Source organism: Asterias amurensis, chromosome 7 (assembly GCF_032118995.1).
Source record: "Asterias amurensis chromosome 7, ASM3211899v1".
Lineage (NCBI taxonomy): Eukaryota > Metazoa > Echinodermata > Asteroidea > Forcipulatida > Asteriidae > Asterias > Asterias amurensis.
The window spans coordinates 21788033-21807967 of record NC_092654.1 but is presented as its reverse complement, the minus strand read 5'-3'; the positions used below and the strand labels follow the sequence as shown (position 1 = coordinate 21807967).

At 37.7% G+C, this 19935-nt stretch overlaps 1 protein-coding gene across 3 annotated transcripts in view; it reads left to right on the top strand.

Annotated features, from left to right (window-relative positions):
* The window catches only part of LOC139939756 (dual specificity calcium/calmodulin-dependent 3',5'-cyclic nucleotide phosphodiesterase 1A-like), a 198574-nt gene that overhangs the window by 22677 nt on the left and 155962 nt on the right, over positions 1 to 19935 (top strand). For all 3 annotated transcript variants that reach the window (XM_071935859.1, XM_071935858.1, XM_071935856.1), the window contains exon 2: positions 15214 to 15848. In XM_071935859.1, coding sequence (XP_071791960.1) covers positions 15530 to 15848 — 319 coding nt within the window. In that variant the 5' untranslated portion in view covers positions 15214 to 15529. The remainder of the gene's footprint in view (positions 1 to 15213; positions 15849 to 19935) is intronic.

Here is a 19935-nt window from a genome sequence, read left to right as displayed (position 1 = left end):
TTTATCCCGAAGGGTGATACTTTTGTTTTGTTTTGAGATGATCGGTAAAAAAAATGAACATGAGCCTTAATTACCTCTTATTATTTTGATATCATCCATGTCCTCTGTTTATTGCCATCTTAAAGGGAAAGCATACATTTGTTTTGGGAATCAGCCGATTGTTATAATCATATTTAAAGGAACATTACAGAATTGGTTTTGTTAGCAAAAAAGTTGCTGGCAGTGTAAGCACTTAATGTAATCCGCCATTTGCGTAAACTGACAAACCTGTAGAAAATCGAGATCGATCGGCCATCTGGGTCACAAATGAGAATAGTGAAAACCTGATTACAAATTTTGCATTGCATCGATGCCAAAATAAAAATGAATAAAACGCTCACTGAGCGATAAACTCAAAACGCGAAATTAGATAATTTATTTCTCATCAAATATGAAATTTCAGACAGAAATATTTCAAGCGATGTTTTCTATTATCATCATCATTAGACCGTGTAAGTTTTATGTAAATCTGTGATCTTCACGATTTGTTTTTCTTACCAATTCTGTAACGTTCCTTTAAAACTAAATACATTAAAACTGGCCTGTAAAAAAAATCGTTTCGCTATTCCTATTGGTGGAGAGCTTGCCACGTAGGGGTTGACAGTTTATAACCGGTTGTGAGCGGACAATCCGCGCTAGTCTTGGTGCAAGACGTGTGTTGTTACGGGCGATGCGAGCGCTGTCGGTGAGTTGGCCGCGCTGTGCACCAAGACTATACGCGCACGGACGAACCGCAAAATGTCGGAAATAGGCGTCTCAGTCATAACAATGCTACACGCGGACGTCGTACATGTACATACAGAGCCCAAGCACGTCGGAAACGGATAAGTTTTACAGAGTTTCTTACTTGATTACGCCTTTTAATCAAAAAAGACATTATGAATGGGAATAAAGAGTAGTGACTCGTTCTTTAACGGCCGTTTAAAACCTTGCAGGGTCGTTGCCGTGTGATAAAGGCCCTCGCCTTCGGGCCTTTATCACACGGCAACGACCCTGCCTGTTTTAAACGACCGTGACAGAACACGTCGCTACCCCTTTATTCCCTTATTTCAAAAGGTGTTCGTGTTTTTTGAGATAATGCAGAAAACCCGGAGCGGTTATGTTCATCTCTACGCAGGAAGAAAAGTCCGCATTGGTATACACAATCTGAGAAAGGAATCTGACAGAAAGGAATCTTACACTAAAACTAAGGGGGATAAAAACTTGTATATTTGCCCATAACCATTTACTCTTGAAGTGAAATTACTCTCAAAATGCTGTATCACTATACAAAACGCTGATGTACTTTCCAAGCAATTTTATTCTGCCATTAATTTTAAGAGTGATTACCAAACGTAATGCCTACCCTAAGTGCAATATTGGGCGAGGACAAATCCAAGTGCCATTTTGATAAAATGTAAAATCACAAATATCCCCAAGTAAGCACAAATAGAATCACTGACAGCATCAATCATGGCTCACTATTGAAATGGTATTATTTATCGAAACTGTGATCAACTCATGTGTAGACGTTATACTATACAGGTTTGGTTATTATCGAAAGCATAATCCCCCACCCCCCCCCCCCCCAAAAAAAAAAAAGAAAAAAGAAAAAAAGAAACAAAAAAGGGAAAGACAAAAATGGACAACAACGCCAAAAAAAAAAAAAAAAAAAAACCCTGAAAGCTGTCATTTGTAATTTCTTATTAGCACTATACTTCTGAAGAGGAATATTTCCGTGTATAATTGCATGATAGTGCCAGGAACTAATTTATCTTCTTCTTGTTCTTATCGTTTCCTCACACTAGATATTGTGTTTCAGCACAACCAATATCTTTGTACTCTGCAAGGTCTTCAGTTTTGCATTCTTTCTCCGGATGGGGGAATCTATCTTCAATAACCATGATGTAATAAAAATATCAATGTAACCATTAAAGTGCACTTAATGGCATTTTCACTAATTGATTGAGAGATGTTTAGATGACAACCAGATGAGGGGAATTAATGTTCTCTTGAAAAGAAAAAAAACGGGAACTGTAGATAGATAACAATTAATACATATAACCCATTTGACCTGCCCTGGATGGATATTTAAATTTTGCCATAATGATGACAGTGATGACCAAGCGTTAGTGCACCGTTAGGATTTAACGGCTCTCAATGTGCAATTGTGAATAAGTTGACAGTGATTATCGTCATCACAAATCGAAGAGCTGTGCATGAATAAATGATGTCCTGACTTCATCTTTGGTTCACTGTTGTTTTTGTGGTCGTCGTCATTGTCATATACCCACGTACTTGATACCACTCGTGTCCGAATTTGTTTTCATGATACACGGCTCTTTATTAAAGGCATGGACATGTTTGGTTATTGTCCAAAGACCAGTTTTTCTCACGTGGTGTATCCCAAACATGTATAAAAATATTAATTTTGATTTTAAACCCACACACCGATGTGTGTGTTAGCACTGTGTACTCGGTACTTTCCCGAGTCATGTGAAAAACATATCACAGGCATGTAACTCGGGTGGGATTCGAACCCCACGACCCTACCGACTAGGACTACCGAGGTTGCCCGGCAGTTCGAATCCTATGTTTTTGGCAGCGGGTACCGCAAACGATATAAAAATATGTTAAACTTGCATCGGGGATAAGGAAAGACGAATCAGCTGAAGTCTTTTTTTTATTGAGTGATTAACTCAAATTACTTCTTTTTTTCAAAAAACTACGTTACTTCAGAGTGAGCTGTTTCTCACAATGTTTTATACTATCAAACAGCTCTCCACTGCCATTATATAAGTAAATTGTTATGCTATTATTATGTTTAGTAATTTCCAATAGTGTCCAGTCCCTTTAAACAATCACATGTTATTTGTAACCAAACGCAGATTGTGCGACCGTGAACCTTTTGATTAAATTCGCGGTGAATGCAATATGGTATCTCCTTGTTGGCCGGAGGCCGTGTTTCTCTATATGAGAACCATACACCAGGCGTTCATTGTGTACGGCCTGGTGGTTGAGTACAGATTTGTAAAAACAGTCTACACTTTCACCAATAGAGTGACGTCAACGGAAGAGTTTAAGTTGCTTCATTTTTCAATTAAAAAACATGCAAGATTTGTCTTTTTGTTATTGTAGGTGAAAACTAAAACCACATCCGCAGTTTGCGTTACTCCTTTATTACCGAGATGTCTTCCGTTTTAATTGTTCTTCCCAAATTTTAATATCCCGTCCGGAGTTAACCATCCAATAACCACCCGGATAGTATTATTGTTTTCATAATGTATACAAATCACGAATCAATACTCGATTCTTTTCATTATCCTTTCTGTTTATTAATTTTATTCAATGCCATTTTGTGTCCATACTCATAGCCGTTTGTTTCTGTTCATCGTGTCATAAAATCTCACGGTCCTGCGGTATAAATTTTCAAGTAAAATAAGAACCTGCAATTATTTTATTTCCACTTTCGTTCAGAAGGTACAAGTTTTTATATTGCACGAACGCCTTGTGAGTGTGACACAAATGCAATTGTTAGCGTAACCATGGGAACGAAGATCACGTCTTGGGGATAAGTTGAGATATAATTTTTTTATTATGCCCTGTATCAAAACGCTAAAATTGACAACCTTGGAACTCGCTTACTTTGACAGATTCATAAACAGCCTAGACTCTGGTCTACTAAAGGAGTCCTAAAACTATCGCCCTTTTGTTGGATTCAAATTCAACCAAGTTCCACAAAAGAGTATCGTAAATAAGTTATGTAAAACGCAAACCAAATCAAGGGTACATACATATATAGAGAATGTACATCTCTAACGGGATGTCATGCAAGTTTATATAAGTTAAACTTAGGAGCAACCTTTCTTATCAGAAAATATTTAATTCAGTCCATTTTTTGTCTACTTCAAACTTTGATTTTACGTAAGGCCCATTTAATTACCTGGATCTTTAACATGTAGCAGGAGTTCTTGGTTAAAGACACTGGACACTATCGGTAATTGTCAAAGACCAGTCTTCTCACTTAGTGTATCTCAACATATGCATACATAACAAACCAGTGAAAATTTGAGCTCAATTGGTCGCCGAAGTTGCGAGATAATAATGAAAGAAAAAACACCATTGTCACACGAAGTTGTGTGCGTTTAGATGGTTGATTTGGAGACCTCAAATTCTAAATCTGAGGTCTTGAAATAAAATTTGTGGAAAATTACTTCTTTCTCAAAAAACTACGTCACTTCAGAGGGAGCTGTTTCTCACAATGTTTTATACTATCAACCTCTTCACAGCACTCGTAACCAAATAAGGTTTTATGCTAATGTTAAGTTATTACCAATAGTGTCCACTGCCTTTAACAGACCGGAAATGTTATCATAATATACGCGTACATTGCATTCGAAACCGATCGAATTTCTCTTGATGTGCGGTTTGGGAATAATGCATTTCCTTACATAATGTTATGATAAACGTTACATATTTATGCTATTCTAAACGCTCAGCGGATATTGCGAGTTTGGAGAGCTTGGGCTTTAGTTAAAGACAGTGTACACTATTGGTAATTGTCTAAGACCAGTCTTCTCACTTGGTGTATCTCAACATATCCATAAAATAACAAACCCGTGAAAATTTGAGCTCAATCGGTCATCGAAGCTGCGAGATAATAATGAAAGAAAAAAACACCATTGTCACACGAAGTTGTGTACTTTCAGATGCTTGATTTCAAATTGAATTCGTTGAAAAATTCCTTTTTTTTCTCGAAAACTACGTCACTTCAGAGGGAGCCGTTTCTCACAATGTTTTATAATATCAACCCCTCCCCATTACTCGTCATCAAGGAAGGTTTTATTACAATAAATATTTTGAGTAATTACCAATAGTGTCCACTGCCTTTAAACATGTTCTATAAGTGTGTTTCTTAAATGAGATTTTTAATTAATGAACGTCACTTAAAGGCTGTTGTCTGCTTTTAAGTGACGTGCTTTTAGATGCCATCTACCTGATGTGTTTAACCCACGTTAATATCCACTCTCATTTTAGCAAACGATCGCATAATTTGTTAAGACACTGCTCTAGAATTGCAATGTTCGTGAGTTCTAATCCAACCTTAGCATTATGCCTGTTTTTTTAACAGAACGCGGGAAAGTACTGAGTATACAGTGCTGACACACATCGGTGTATATGGGTAAAAACCAAAATTAATATTCTTTGTCCCGATGCAAATTAAACATCTATTATAGATCGCACAATTGTTTTCATGGTCTTTGTATAACTCGGCGAATAAAAAGGCGGTCTGTTTCATTTTTTCCTCAATGAAAATATGCAGTTTGATTTATAATCCACCATTGCCGAATAAACAAATTAAATGGAGAAAATAAATCGCAGTGAAGTCTGTCTGCTCGCGAATTATGTACGCCTCAGTTTGTAGAGGTCATTGGAAATTAAAACAACAATAACCATCAGGCTGGTCAAAGACATTGGTAATACTTATTGGCTTTTTGTTTATATAGGATCCCATTTGCAGATGGTTCGGATCCGTATTAACTATTCACATTCTAATTATGTCTGGAAGCAGGTTACCAGTCAATGTTGTGTATTGCGTATATCGTTCAGTTACTGAATGGCTTTCTCCACTATTAACTTTAGGAAAATATTCTGACAGAATAATATTTTCTTCAAATTAGTGTAATTTCTATACTTGTGAACCAAATATTAATTTGTGGTTGGGATAGTTGTTTGTATCCCCAACAAGTAAGCAGGCAGTGGACCCATTGGTAATTACTCAAAATAATTATTAGCATAAAACCTTACTTGGTGACGAGTAATGGGGAGAGGTTGATGGTAGAAACATTGTGAGAAACGGCTCCCTCTGAGTGACATAGTTGTCGAGAAAGAAGTAATTTTCCACGAATTTGATTTTGTGACCTCAGGTTTAGAACTTGAGGTCTTGAAATCAACCATCTAAACGCACACAACTTCGTGTGACAAGGGTGTTTTTTCTTTCATTATTATCTCGCAACTTCGACGACCAATTGAGCTCAAATTTTCACAGGTTTGCAAACGTTGAGATACAGCAAGTGAGAAGACTGGTCTTTGACAATTATCAATATTGTCCAGCCGTCGATTACACAAAGAGTTAGGACTCGTCTTATCTCGAGTTAGGACGAGTTACTAAAGGTTAATCTTAATGTCACTATGCTACATCGCAGGGTTGGGATTCGTCTTAAGTCATAAGATTAATCCTAAGTTAGGAAGAGTTTTGTGAAATCGACGGCAGTGTCTTTATAAGAGGCTTTGGTACCTTTTGTTGTTCAAGTTGTTGGCCATGACATGAATCCCCACTCACTGTGAATGAAGATGTATGTAATATAATTTATCTTGAGAAGTTTCAGCTTCCTCAGTCGCCAAGTTTTTGAGAAAGAAAACTGAAAATCACAGAGCAATTTTTTTCAGGAGATTCGCGTTGATACTGTATATTTTAGCAAACATACCAGTACTGCTATTATACCAGTACTCGTAAATACGTTTTAAAAGACGAAAATTATTTTCGTGACATCGTTTTACTCATTTCTCAAAAACTACAACACCTCAGCAAGTAATATTTTGAGGGAAGCTTTCTTAAATCTGTGGATGTTTGTTTGGTGTCTCTTACAAAAAACACACAGACTCTAAAGGAAGGCGACGTGTGGAAGTAGAAGAAATCTAGAAGAAGAAAAAAAAAACAGTTTGGCAATCGGTAAATTGGCGAGGAGCCGGACTGTATTTTGGAGGATCACGTTCACGTTGACTTTACCTTTGACATAGGCCTACATAAACCCCACCCATCTACTGAACAACTTATACTATTCACTCAGGATATTGTCCTCAGGTGCAGCATAACGGTATTTCCCAATCAGAAAAATTACAAATCAAAACAATTTCCCACAAATTCAGGTCAACTGCAGTTGCATTGTAGTAATTGGATGTATTGGACGTTGAATAGCCGTTGACTTACGTCACAATGGGACGCGATACCCGTAAGTGTCCCCGTTATGCCTGGGTCCTAATTAAAACCCTATAGCGTGTAACTGAGATTATAATGTGACAAGATTGAAGACAATTGTAGTTTTTCTTTTGATGCATATCTTTGATGTATCCTATTTGAAAAATGACACAACAACAGCACTTTATGGGCAATATCGCCAGAATGCTTACACATCGATTTCACTGTGTAGAAACTTGGCCCCCAGACTGTGGATACACTGTTAAAGCCATTGGACACTATTGGTAATAACCCAATAATGATTGTTAGTGTAAAAAATAACTTGGTAATGAGCAATGGAGAGCTATTTTGTTTGCATATGTTGGGATACACCAAGTGAGATAACTTATCTTTGGCAATTACCAAAGGTGCCAAGGGCCTTTAAAGCCATTGGACCCTTTCGGTAAACAGTGTTGTCCAAGGCCCACACTTTGTGTATCACAACTTCTATATCAAATAACAAACCTGTGAAAATTTAGGCTCAATCGGTCATCGGAGTCGGGAGAAAACAACGGAAAACCCCACCCTTGTTTCCGCGCGTTTCGCCGTGTCATGACATGTGTTTAAAATAAATCCGTAATTCTCGTTAACGAGAATTTATATTGTTTTGCTGTTTTCTCAAAAAGTAAAGCATTTCATGGAATAATACTTCAAGAGAAGTCTTTCACCATTGCCTTCTGTAAACCCTGTAAGTTATTTGTAAATCTGTGAACTTTTATTTTTTTCTGAACCGAAAGGGTCCAATGGCTTTAAGATCAATGATCCACAGTCATCAGTCAAAACCATGTCTTGTAAATGTAACATAATCTTGAGATATTCTCAAACCGAACCCACATGTTAAATCTATCAATCAATGTATTCTTGTATTCATCCATGATGTCACATCTCTAGTGATTATCATGAACTAACTGCTAGGAGGTATAGATCTAGCTATTATACGCTGTCGCCAAAAGTAATGAATGCTAACTTTCACTTGGTTCACTCAAGCTCTGGTTTGATCGAGCTGACACATGACACTATTGGTAATTGGCGAAGACTTGCCTTTACAGTTGGTGTATCTCAACATATGCACAAAACAACAAACCTGTGAAAATTTGAGCTCAATCGGTCATCGAAGTTGCGAGATAATGAAAGAAAAACGCCCTTGCCACACGAAGTTGTATGCTTTCAGATGCTTGATTTCGAGACCTCTATTTATTTTATCACAATGTTTTATACTATCAACCTCTCCCCATTACTCGTAATCAAGAAAGGTTTTATGGTAATAATTAGTTTGAGTAATTACCAATAGTGTCCACTGCCTTTAAAGGAACACGTTGCCTTGGTCTATAAAAAGCGTTTGTAACCGTTTGTTATAAAATGCATATGGTTGGAAAGATGTTTAAAAAGTAGAATACAATGATCCACACACATTTGCCTCGAAATTGCGTGGTTTTCCTTTTACTTTGCGAACTAACACGGTCGGCCATTTATGGGAGTCAAAAATTTGACTCCCATAAAAATTTGACTCCCATACATGGCCGACCGTGTTAGTCGACGAGGTAGAAGGAAAACCGTGCAGTTTTGAGGCATGTTTGTGTGGATCATTGTATTCTACATTTAAAACATCTTTCTACTCATATGCATTTTATAACAAACGGTTACAAACGCTTTTCAAAGACCAACTCGACCGATCCAAGGCAACGTGTTCCTTTAATATGAATAGTGGACAGACTGCAGCCTTTTCAAGAGCCATTTTGATGAAGAATGTATACATTAAGATTCTCGTGGAAGGTATAGTGTAATGAAACGGGAAAATAATGCATTCCTTTAGACAAGCAACCCAGAAAATAGCAAGCCTTAAAAGTGTCTGCTGTAAGCCTGATTTGAATGTAAGATTACATGCGAGGTCTTTGCTTCAAACAAATACACACACCACTCTCGCTATGTTTGTGTGTACGAGCTGTATACATTGATTCTCACATTCACCATGGCATCGACATTTTGTATGCACAAGTGATAACTACATGTTTTTTGGGGTTGGTCTTTCCTTCGGGCTTTTCATCCAGATGAAGGTTAATGAATTATTCTGCAAAACATTGTCTCTGTCCACGGGCTCAGAAAATGGCCAACATAATCAGTCTTCTAGTAGATAGAATCACAGATGGCAAAATGTTCTTATTTGTTGTACGCATGTTTACTCTGTTACCACTCTGCAAAAACAAAATATTGGGCAAAAAAGGAATGCAATTATATTCCCTACCCATCTATATCTATACCCATCCCATCTATACTATTCATGTTCACAACGAGCTAGCTGATTGACATTATCCTTAAAATTGGGTGGTTTTACCAAAGCAAATGTTGATCAAGTGACCTACTTTATGAAGCTGTTAAGCAGAAAATATTGCTTAACACATTTCTGCTAAGCGTAAGTTAACAGTAAACCAGCCGCAAATGGTGCGTGAGAGATAGTATTCTTGCTGGTAACGTTATTCTTGTAAGCACATTGTTTTGTGCTTACGCTCTGTTCTAAAGCAGCTCTATAAAACTAGGTCCAGGTATTTATTTGTTATTTATTTTTTAGCTTAACGTGGATTTTTTTATTTCTCTCACCGGCATGAAGATGCTTCTCGAGAGGAAAGTGTTGTGTTTTCAGTGGAATGATTTACACGCCTAAAAGGGCGCGCAGAAATTACAACACCTTAGAAAATGTCGGTATTTTCACTTGGTGGTTTCACACTAAAACGGCACGGGACACAATTTACAATGGTAAAACACCATTATTCACACTTTGTGTATTCCTGCCTATAGAAACAAATATGTGAACATTTTTGAAAGAAATAACAACGAGAACATTTTGAATAAAATGTTTATCGATGTTGCAAAAGAATAATGAAAGAAACAATACCTTTGTTGCACACATTTCGTTCTTTAAAATGCCTAATAAAAGGCTACAGGCCTGAAATCGTTTAATATTTTGAGTGCGAAATTACCCCTTTCTTAAAAACTACGTTACTTCGAGGGAGCCGTTTCTCACAATGTTGTATACTATAAACAGCTCCCTAATGCTCGTTACTAAGAAAGTTTTGATGCTAAGATTATTTTGAGTAATTACCAATAGTGTCCAGTGCCTTTAAAGAGAGTGATCGGGTAAGGCTTTATAGGTGCAATAAATCCTACAATAACACATTATTATTATGTGAATAAATTATTGTGGTATTGAAAGACTGTGACGTGGTACAATGTTGTATTAATCACTGTCAAGAACAATGTTCGAAACAGACCTAATGTTTTTCATGACATGCATCTTCGCTTCTGTAATTAAACTCTCTCTCGATCGATTCGCACTCGTGAAATTCAATCTTAAAGTCATTAACTTCGTACTCGTAATTAGAGAATATTAGTTATTGTTGTTGACCAAACCTTCAAACACATTTAAAGGCACATGACACTATCAATTGGTAATTGCGCAAAATAATATTTAGCATAACAACTTACGTGGTAACGAGCAACGGAAAGATTTTGATAGTATTAAACATTTTGAGAAATGGCTCTCTTTGAGAAAGCGGTAATTTCTCACTCCATAATAAAATACCCCAGATGAAGCCCTTTATTATACATTTGAAAGCAAACGAACTAATGGAACAATGGTGTTGTTTCTTTCATTATATTCTCTTGCAAATTCCGATGACCAATTGAGCTCAAGTTTCCACAGATCTGTTATTTCATGAATAATACGCTGGGACACACCAATTAAGAATACTGGTCTTTGACAATACTACAAATCGTGTCCAGTGCATTTAAGGTGGCATTCATTTGTTTATGGTTAGTATTTGTTTTATTGTTACTTTTCAAAATGTCAACTGACAGTTCCCCCCATTTATTTTTATAGACACGCTCACAATTTTTTTTGTTTTACAAATTAGTTCTCTCCAGAGATTGGTATGACGTTGGCGCCCTGCTGTTACCATGGCAATGAATTGCTTGATAAACGTCAAATTTATGCTTATTCAGGCAGCAAGGTTGTCAAAATTGTGCTTAATATGACAGGAAAATATATAGGTTCACAATTTAAAAGGTTTTTAAAGTGTTGACAAGCGGTTGTGAATTTATTTTAATCAATTCAATTCAATGTAGCATTTATTTCAATGCTCATTTATTATAGGATATGAGGCATTGCATGGTGAGGTATCAAGGGAACTCAGCAAACTCCCACAAGGGATATAAACACCAAGCTGGCAACAGCCAATCTCTCCCTCACAAACATTGGTTTAACGTCTATGATTATGAATTACACAAATCAAGAAACTGTGATTCAGTAACTAAACGACAATATCTATTCTAGTCATTGTGAAATCAGCGGTTAGCTGGGGTTTTCGAACCCACAACCTTGTGATTACAAGTCCTACAGTCTAACCACTTGACCACGGTGATGTGTGAGTATCTACTTGCCAGGTAGAGTTTGTTCTAAGAAAACTATCTTTCTTATACTCACAACAAGAAAGGGCAGAATCATTTGGTATAAAATATAGTAAAACAATTCAAGCAAAGATGACCAATAATAATTATACTGATAATAATTTAAAATGTGAGTTAGGAGTTTGTTGAAGAAAACAAAAACGGACAAGAGAAGAGGTTAAATTCACTTTGTAATGAGCTTATTAAACAGATATTGTTAAGAAATAATGACTTGACTGCATGAAACACTTGCCAGATGCCTGCTTCCTTTACTTTGTTTCACAGGTTTATAAAACACAGCAGATTTTTACTGACTCGCATAACTTGATGTCACAACTCAGTCAGCTTGATTGACTTCAGTTGTTGTTCTTGTTGATGAAAATGTATTTACTCTTGTGGCCTTGCACTTGTTTTCAAGTTTTTCAAATCTACGGTTTCACATGTGTTTTACGTCTCAAGTTGAACACCGTTCACATGGTTTAAGTGGATCGAGCAATAATCGAGTCAAGTTTCCTGTCACGAAAAAAAAAATTGCTGCATTTTACAAATGCTGATATTAAAGGCAGTAGACACTCTTGGTAATTGTCCAAGACTAGCCTTCACAGTTGGTGTATCTCAACATATGCATAAAATAACTAACCTGTGAAAATTTGTGCTCAATCGGTCATCGAAGTTGCGAGATAAAAATGAAAGAAAAAAACAACCTTGTCACACGAAGTGGTGTGCGTTTAGATGGTTGATTTTGAGACCTCAAGTTTTAAATCTGAGGTCTCGAAATCAAATTCGTGGAAAATTACTTCTTTCTCAAAAACTATGGCACTTCAGAGGGAGCCGTTTCTCACAATGTTTTATACCATCAACCTCTCCCCATTACTCATCACCAAGTAAGATTTTATGGTAATAATTATTTTGAGTAATTACCAATAGTGTCCACTGCCTTCAATGACTGATGATGGATGCCCTAATGCTGTATAAAAAAGTGCAATAGTGAATGTTTGATCAGTGTTCAAGTCATGTTCGTGTGGTTCGATGACTTTAAATTATCGCCCTCGTTTCCCACCGAAGTCATTTTTTTTTTATTTTTTTTTTTTTATTAAATCTGTCTTGTACCGGAAGGAGGTCGACTGTTTCCCTCTGTCGTCCCTTCGAATTGTTCGCTGCCCCGTCATCCATGCAGCAATTGTTTGTTAAACTAACGTCTTAAGAAACACTGCGATTTCTTCCTGATGCCATGGTTACAAGAAGCCAAGGTGAAACATCTTATTCCATTAGGGGAGCATTGCATTCAAATGTGTCTCCAAGGAGGAACAAACAACTATTATCTTAAAGAGAAAACTTGGTACTGTGCACACAGACTCGTCTTTTTTAGGGGTCAGCCTTACAGACACTAGACACCTTTGGTAAATGTCAAAGACCAGTCTTCTCACTAAGTGTATCTCAACATATGCACAACATAACAAACCTGTGAAAATTTGAACTCAATTGGTCGTCGAAGTTGCAAGATAACAATGGAAGAAAAACACACGTAGTTGTGTGCTTTCAGATGCTTGATTTCGGGACCTCAAAATCCGTTTTTGAGCTCTCGAAATCAAATTCAAATATTTTAGTAGAAAATTTCTTTTTCTCGAAAACTACGTCACTTCAGACGGGCCGTTTCTCACAATGTTTTATACTATCAAAAGCACTTCATTGCTTTTTACCAACTAAGTTTTTATGTTAACAATTATTTTGAGTGTTACCATTAGTGTCCAGTGCCTTTAAACCAACTTCTTTGTGGATTTGCTTATGGTCGGTGATAATGGTGCAAGTGACTTAGTACTGACGTGTTAATGTTTTCAATCTAGTTCAGAAGTGAACATCAACAAAATTTGAATGCGGAAGGTTCAAAGGTCGATCATATTGTACGTTGCATTGATTGGAAGAGGGTATAATAGTGCTAATTTAAGCGTTGTTCATTATCTTGATTCAAAGGGGGTAAGCCAAAATGCCTACCAGTTGTAGACGATTTGACTTCATTATTAATCGTGTACCTTCAAGTCAAGAAAATTAAGTGACCAGCAATAGAGGTATCTTCGGGAGGCATATTTCAAGATGGGGAAAAAACCAAACCATAAATCAATAAGTACATTAAATTATTGTACATAATAAACACAAAAGAAGAAAAAAAAGAGTAAATTAAACACAAAAACCCAACCAGACAGACAACTAAACATACATATATGGTCTTGCGAGATTCCATTGTTTTTTTTATTATTCCGTTTTCAAAAAATATTCCTCTTCGGAATATAGAAACACTTTGTGGAGTAAAATTGTTCCATTGTGTACATTATGGGGACCCCACAATAAGCGTATCACAAGAAACAGCTAAAACACCCCAACACCCCGGGGAAAAAACCCGAAATTAGAAAAACAAATAAAAAAACAAACACCTCAACAAATATCCCCCACGTCCCAGTAATCAAAATAATGCTGCAACCCGATAGCAAAACAACAAACAGACGAACAAACACCCCAACAAACAACATAGCAATAACCGTACACATCTTACATGCCTAAGTCAGCTCACATCTTTAGCTGTAGCAGCCGCTGCGGTACACTGCATACATAAAATGTCGTTGTCAATTGTGAATACTGCGATACATTAAAAATGCACAACAATGATACAAACTGCTCGTCGACCTTTAATTTAATAATACAAAATGGTTCTTTTGCAGGATTGATTCGCCAACGAATTACTAAAAGTTGTCATGGTGATCATAAACGACGCCCTCTGTTGCCATACAACGAGATAAAGTGGTACGTCATCACCGTAGACTGGTCCCCTGTCTCTACCCGCAAGGAATCTCTATCCGCAAGGATAAAGACTTGCTTGTCGGCACCAGTGATATCATTGCATACATTGATGTCATTGGATAAACGTGCAGTGACGTATACATATCCGTGTTTTGATTGGTCAAGGTGATGTGGGTGCAACTGACAAACATCACCTCGTACCAAACAAACACAGATAATTATGGAAAGGTTACTTTCGGTCCTTCCTTCGCTCGGCCCGGCCAACGGCCAGTCTATTCAGGACCGCTGGGATGGGCTATAATCGCTTGCACAGGGTGCGTTCGTTTAGCTTCCCTGGGTCTACCCCGCGGTGCTCACTCGGGTGAGCCCCTGGCAAGAGCTAAACGAACGATCACACACCGCTGTCGTATTGACGTCATGCACCTGAGGCCAGCCCACAAGTGACCCACAAACGGGGCACTTGGGGCTGACTCAGGTGAGCCCCTGGAATGACGTAAGAGCTACTCGAACGCACCGGGGCAGACCGGGGTCGACCCAGGGAAGCTAAACGAACGCACCCACAGATTCTTGTTCAGGAAGTACGTCACGTATGTAGTGCATAGAACTATGGTGCAGTGTGAGTGTGATGCATGATGGGACTGCGCATTATTAAACCATAGAGAAAGGACATGTTGTGTACATACACTGTGTATTTAATGTACAGTGTACTTGGATTTAATGTTGTACGTAGAATTTGACTGCGTATATCCATTATGTGAAACGAATGTAGTTGAAATGTGATTATGGACGGGGATTGACCTAGTATATGCTGGAGGCCACTCTCTGGCGTTATTCACACGTCTTGAAGTGTGACGTCAGATGTTCAGGCTACTATCATCACCGATGCGAAACACGCTCAATTAACACCATCCATTAACGTTTATAAACTGTTGTTTTCTTTGTAGGTGTCGCACTGTTGCAAGACGAGGACAATATTATTGTGGACAACAAAAAGGAATCATCCGATTGAGACAACCTTTAGCTCCGAAGTATTAATTATCGAAAATCGGCTGTGAATTGAAGGTTCACTAACAAAGATCATCAAAAACGTGTACAAAGGGGATACTGGAGCAATGACGAGCAGGGCGCCACCAAGCGTCTGTGACAGACTCATTCCACTCCAGTAATGACCGCGAAAACGAGTATAATGAACCAATAACTTAAACTTTTGAACCAATCACAACTGCATGTGTGGTCCTGAGTGACCAATCACGGACACTCATGGGTGCTGGGCTATGCGGACCCCGCGGAAAGAACACAGTTCAGTACGTCAACCTAGGGAGTACATGCAGTAGTGTTACGGCAAAGGCATCTCCGAAAGACGGTACCACAGGGGAACTTGAACGCAATAAGAAGGCTGGCAAGACCGGTAGTGGGACCGAGCCAGTAGCCATGTCTCAACAACGTAAGAGCCCGAGTAAGAAACATATGCTGAGTAAGCAACAGCCAGTCAGCTCTCGTGACTACTCAATGAGTGGCAAAAACTACTCAACGAGTAGTGAACCTAATGGGAAGAGGCATGTCTCATCGGAAAATGAGGGTAAGTAAAAAGAAAACACGACAGTAAAGTTAGTTTGTTATAGTATTGATCATTAGACATTCACGTCTGTACAAACCCAGTTGAATGTCCAATGTCCAATATCAAACCAACTTTATACGGTCATGAAACTGCAACTTGTTCATAGGTCTTGGTCAAAAAGGTTGTTTTTAGCTCGCAATTGTAGGGATTGCTCGCCAATCCCTACAAGATCGTTCGGAACCTCTAAACATGCAACCAACGTTCTGCCTTGATTCATTTGGAAAACCTTATTCGCCGTGGTGTAGGAAAGTTACTCTGAATATGATAAACAAAACTAGATTCGAGCAACAACTATAGACAATCAATTTGTGTTATAGCAATAATGAATCTCGAGTAACGCTGAAAATGTCGTTCGTGTTTTCAATCTAGCGCCCTCTTACACTCGAATGTTAACGTCAAGTAACTGGCCGTATGGTTATAGCGCCCGCTATACTCACTTCGACTTGAATTTCACCTTTCAATGAACATGTGTAAATCATCAATCAAAATGTTGATGGGAAATACATTACATTTCTTAGGTTGTTAAAATGAATGATGATATTGAGAAATGTTTCAAAGAGGTATCTTTAATAAAAATATGAACACAAAAACAAAAAAACTATATAGAGAAAAATATATAAAACAATATAACAAACAATATCATGTAAAGTTAAGGTATCTCGATTACAACTTACCTTTTCGTTACAAAGAAACACAAAGCAGAAAGTGAGATTCACTACTTCCGAACGTATCTTTTATAAGCAAAACATCGTATAACCTGCTCCTTTTAACGAGGATTAACTGTACACTGTAAAGATGCTTTCATAATACTAAAAACATCAACCCAAAAACATTGTGCAACATGCATCAATACTTTTATTATTATTCTACCCATCCCGTAATCACATGAAGTGCTTACGTGTATGAACCACCTATCATGCAACTTTGTAGACATTTCCAAAGCGCTGTTCGTTGATAATGTTTGGGTTTGCAATTAACTGTTGGCATAGGCCTCTACTCTCTGATAATTTGGAAAACGTTTCATTGATGTGATCGTTGTCACGTCACTATAGTCTTCAGACAAGATGTGTCACGCCCACTGGTTACGGCAAGTTATTGTTACTCATTATAATCAAACGTGCAAACTTTTTACTGTTGTTAATTAGTGTCATGAGTGTTAATGAATGTGCATGCAATGATGACATGACCTTCTAAAGTGTGTGCTACGATGTGATATTAATTTGCTTCATGGCCCCAAATGTAAAATTTTTATTCACTCTCAAAACATTTTGTATAGTAGATAGTGTTATAGTGGTGTAATTATTATCACGTCATTTTAAAGTAACAAGTTTATAATGAATGCAGGCCTACTGATAATGGCTGTTTACAGCCCATGAAATGTTTCAAACATCTTCCATTGGTATGGAATGATTTTTATAAAATAAAGAAGGTGATATTTAGGCTCATTACAACGTGTACATAACTCGAAAGACTGGACTCCCAATTCCCATTCGGTGTCAAATCTGGCTTTCGATTTGTTAAAGGACGAGGGAACATATTATTTCACAGACGTCTGAAGTTAAACATTTTGGAAAGAAAATATTATATAGTGGATGTGACAAAGTGGAGTGGTAAAAGTATAGGAGAGCTGGGAATAGCAGCGATTGAAAGAGAATAGGTGATGGCGGCAACTCCAGGAGTGCGCCCCCATACAGTTTGAAGACGAGGCGGCCAAGGACGCAAGTCTTTGCCGAATAATGATAATGATGCAAAAAATAGTTAATGGCCTGATGTTTCGACCTTACCAGAGTCTTTCACGTGGGCTGAATTTAATGGTGGATGTAGAAAGTTGGGGAGGTAGTGCTTTCTGATCCACCAGCCAGGCTTCTGGTAGATGATACCCAGGCCTACATCCGTGTTTCAGCTCAGGAGTGGGTGGCAACGGCCCCGCAGGGAAACAATTAATTCTAGCCACACCCTGAAGTGGCGCTCTGGCATAAGGAAATAAACATAAAAACACCAGTTGAAGCTGATCATTTGTTTTATAGACCCCAACGAGATACATACAAACTCTGAAACTACAGGTTGTTTTGAGTCATAAGAAAATGCGGAGAACAGTTCACGAGGAGACGTTTTAGAAATAAATTAATGCCTTAGGGTGTCCGGCATTAATACCAAAATATACCTCATCACCCTCTCCTTCTGGATATCGATAGTCAGAATCTGACAAAACATACGTGCGCTCAATCGCTAATGTTCCTCGATGTGCTATCTAAAACCCACATGGTGATCTATAAATGTTGTTCTCCAAAAGTTTGGGATTACAGGATGTATTAAAATCTCGAATTAATGCTGTACTCGCGAGAAAATGTCATCAGCGGGGGAAAAATCGATGTAGAAAAATCATGCGATGAATTCAATCTGGGGTAAATAGAGGGGACGTGTGGGGAACTTGCACCAAAACCGAAAAGTCTTTTTAAAGTTCATCCCAGGACGTGGGAAAGTAATAGAGAAGTGGACCAAACATAAAATTGATCTAGTTGTTGGTAACTTTGTTCGAATTCTCTAGTTTATTCAACTGTGTTCCGGAATATGCCGTACCTCACTACATTTCTTACCACTGTTGTCGCTTTGAAGTTAACCAGCGATTCCCTTTCTTGTCTATCTATTTTACGCATTATGGTTTTCGGTGGTTCTCCCTCTTCGACCCTAAAAAACCTCTTGCTTAGTGTTGTACTTTTTTAAATTGTCTGTTTACGTTTGGTTATGACTCTAAAAATGAATGACAATACAAACTTAATCGGTAAGTTTTGGATAGTATAATTCATTTTGAGAAACTCGTCACTTCAAAGTAGGCCTACTGCGTTAAGGAAAAATTATATCACTTTGCCTCCCCCAAAATTTGAATATGAACAGTTTTGCTTCTCATATTGTGCATTCCAATTACGGATTAATATTCCGGTGTGTACAAAGCCGCTACAGATTTTCGGCAATATCTCAAAAACACTATACCAGCTTTGAATTGTATTTTTTTTTTGTCGCAGGTTAGTTTGTGGGTGTAAACAGTAAAGAATTTTTACAGGATTGGAACAAAAAATAGGTTCAAATTAGCAAACGTAGGCATATACCATCCTTTATCGTGTAAAGTAAATGTGGAAGATAAGGTTGTAAAACGACTGCGTTATTTTGGACACAGTTCAACCAAAGCTCTTTCTCAGAGCACCTAGTATAAATTGCATTCTAGGATCTCCCTTTAATGCGAGAGCAATAAATTCCTTAATGTCTAAATCTAGTTCTACGCTAGGTTACAGAGTTTCTTGCACTTTCCCTTACACATATTGTGTTGCAAATATATCAGATTTCATTTGGGTGGAGATCTAATACCCATTAGGCGTACAGCACCTGCAAATAATAAAGAGTTATGATCCTAGAAAGATGTCATATTACGCTCTACATAAAATGGGCACCCACCATATCGTCAGAAAGACCTAGAGGAGACATATGATCTATGATAAAAGTCATGTGGCAGTTTATATGCCGGAACCTTTGCCCCAGATTTTTCAAATTTTCTTTGCTAAGCAAAAATTGAGTGGGGCCCCAGTGACAATTATGTGAACTTAATGTAATTTTGGCTGGTAACCTGTTACTGGCAAGCAATACTTTTCTGTGCTTAGCATGTTTTTGTGTGTGATTACAGGCCAAGGTGTGTATAGTAGATTGGGTGAAAGTCACTGAACATTCAGTGATGTCGTTGTTGTGCTGTTGTGTTGTTGTGTTGATGATTCTACTGTTTCATGATTGGAACTAGAATGGTTTATACTTATTTTCGACTCTTGTGTGTAACAATTTAACGTGTGATTTTGAAACAGTCATTTAACAAATAAAGTGATAAGTTATTGTCAGATAGAATTATTTCCGAGTCAACATAATTATCTTTTTTCATTAGAGCAGCATGAATTCACGAGAATTCCCAAATACATGCGCCTGTGTAATAAGATAATTGTTAGACGGCTGTTTCAATAGCAGTTCGTAGAAGGAAGGCCTCATTTTTATAATAGCATTGTCTATT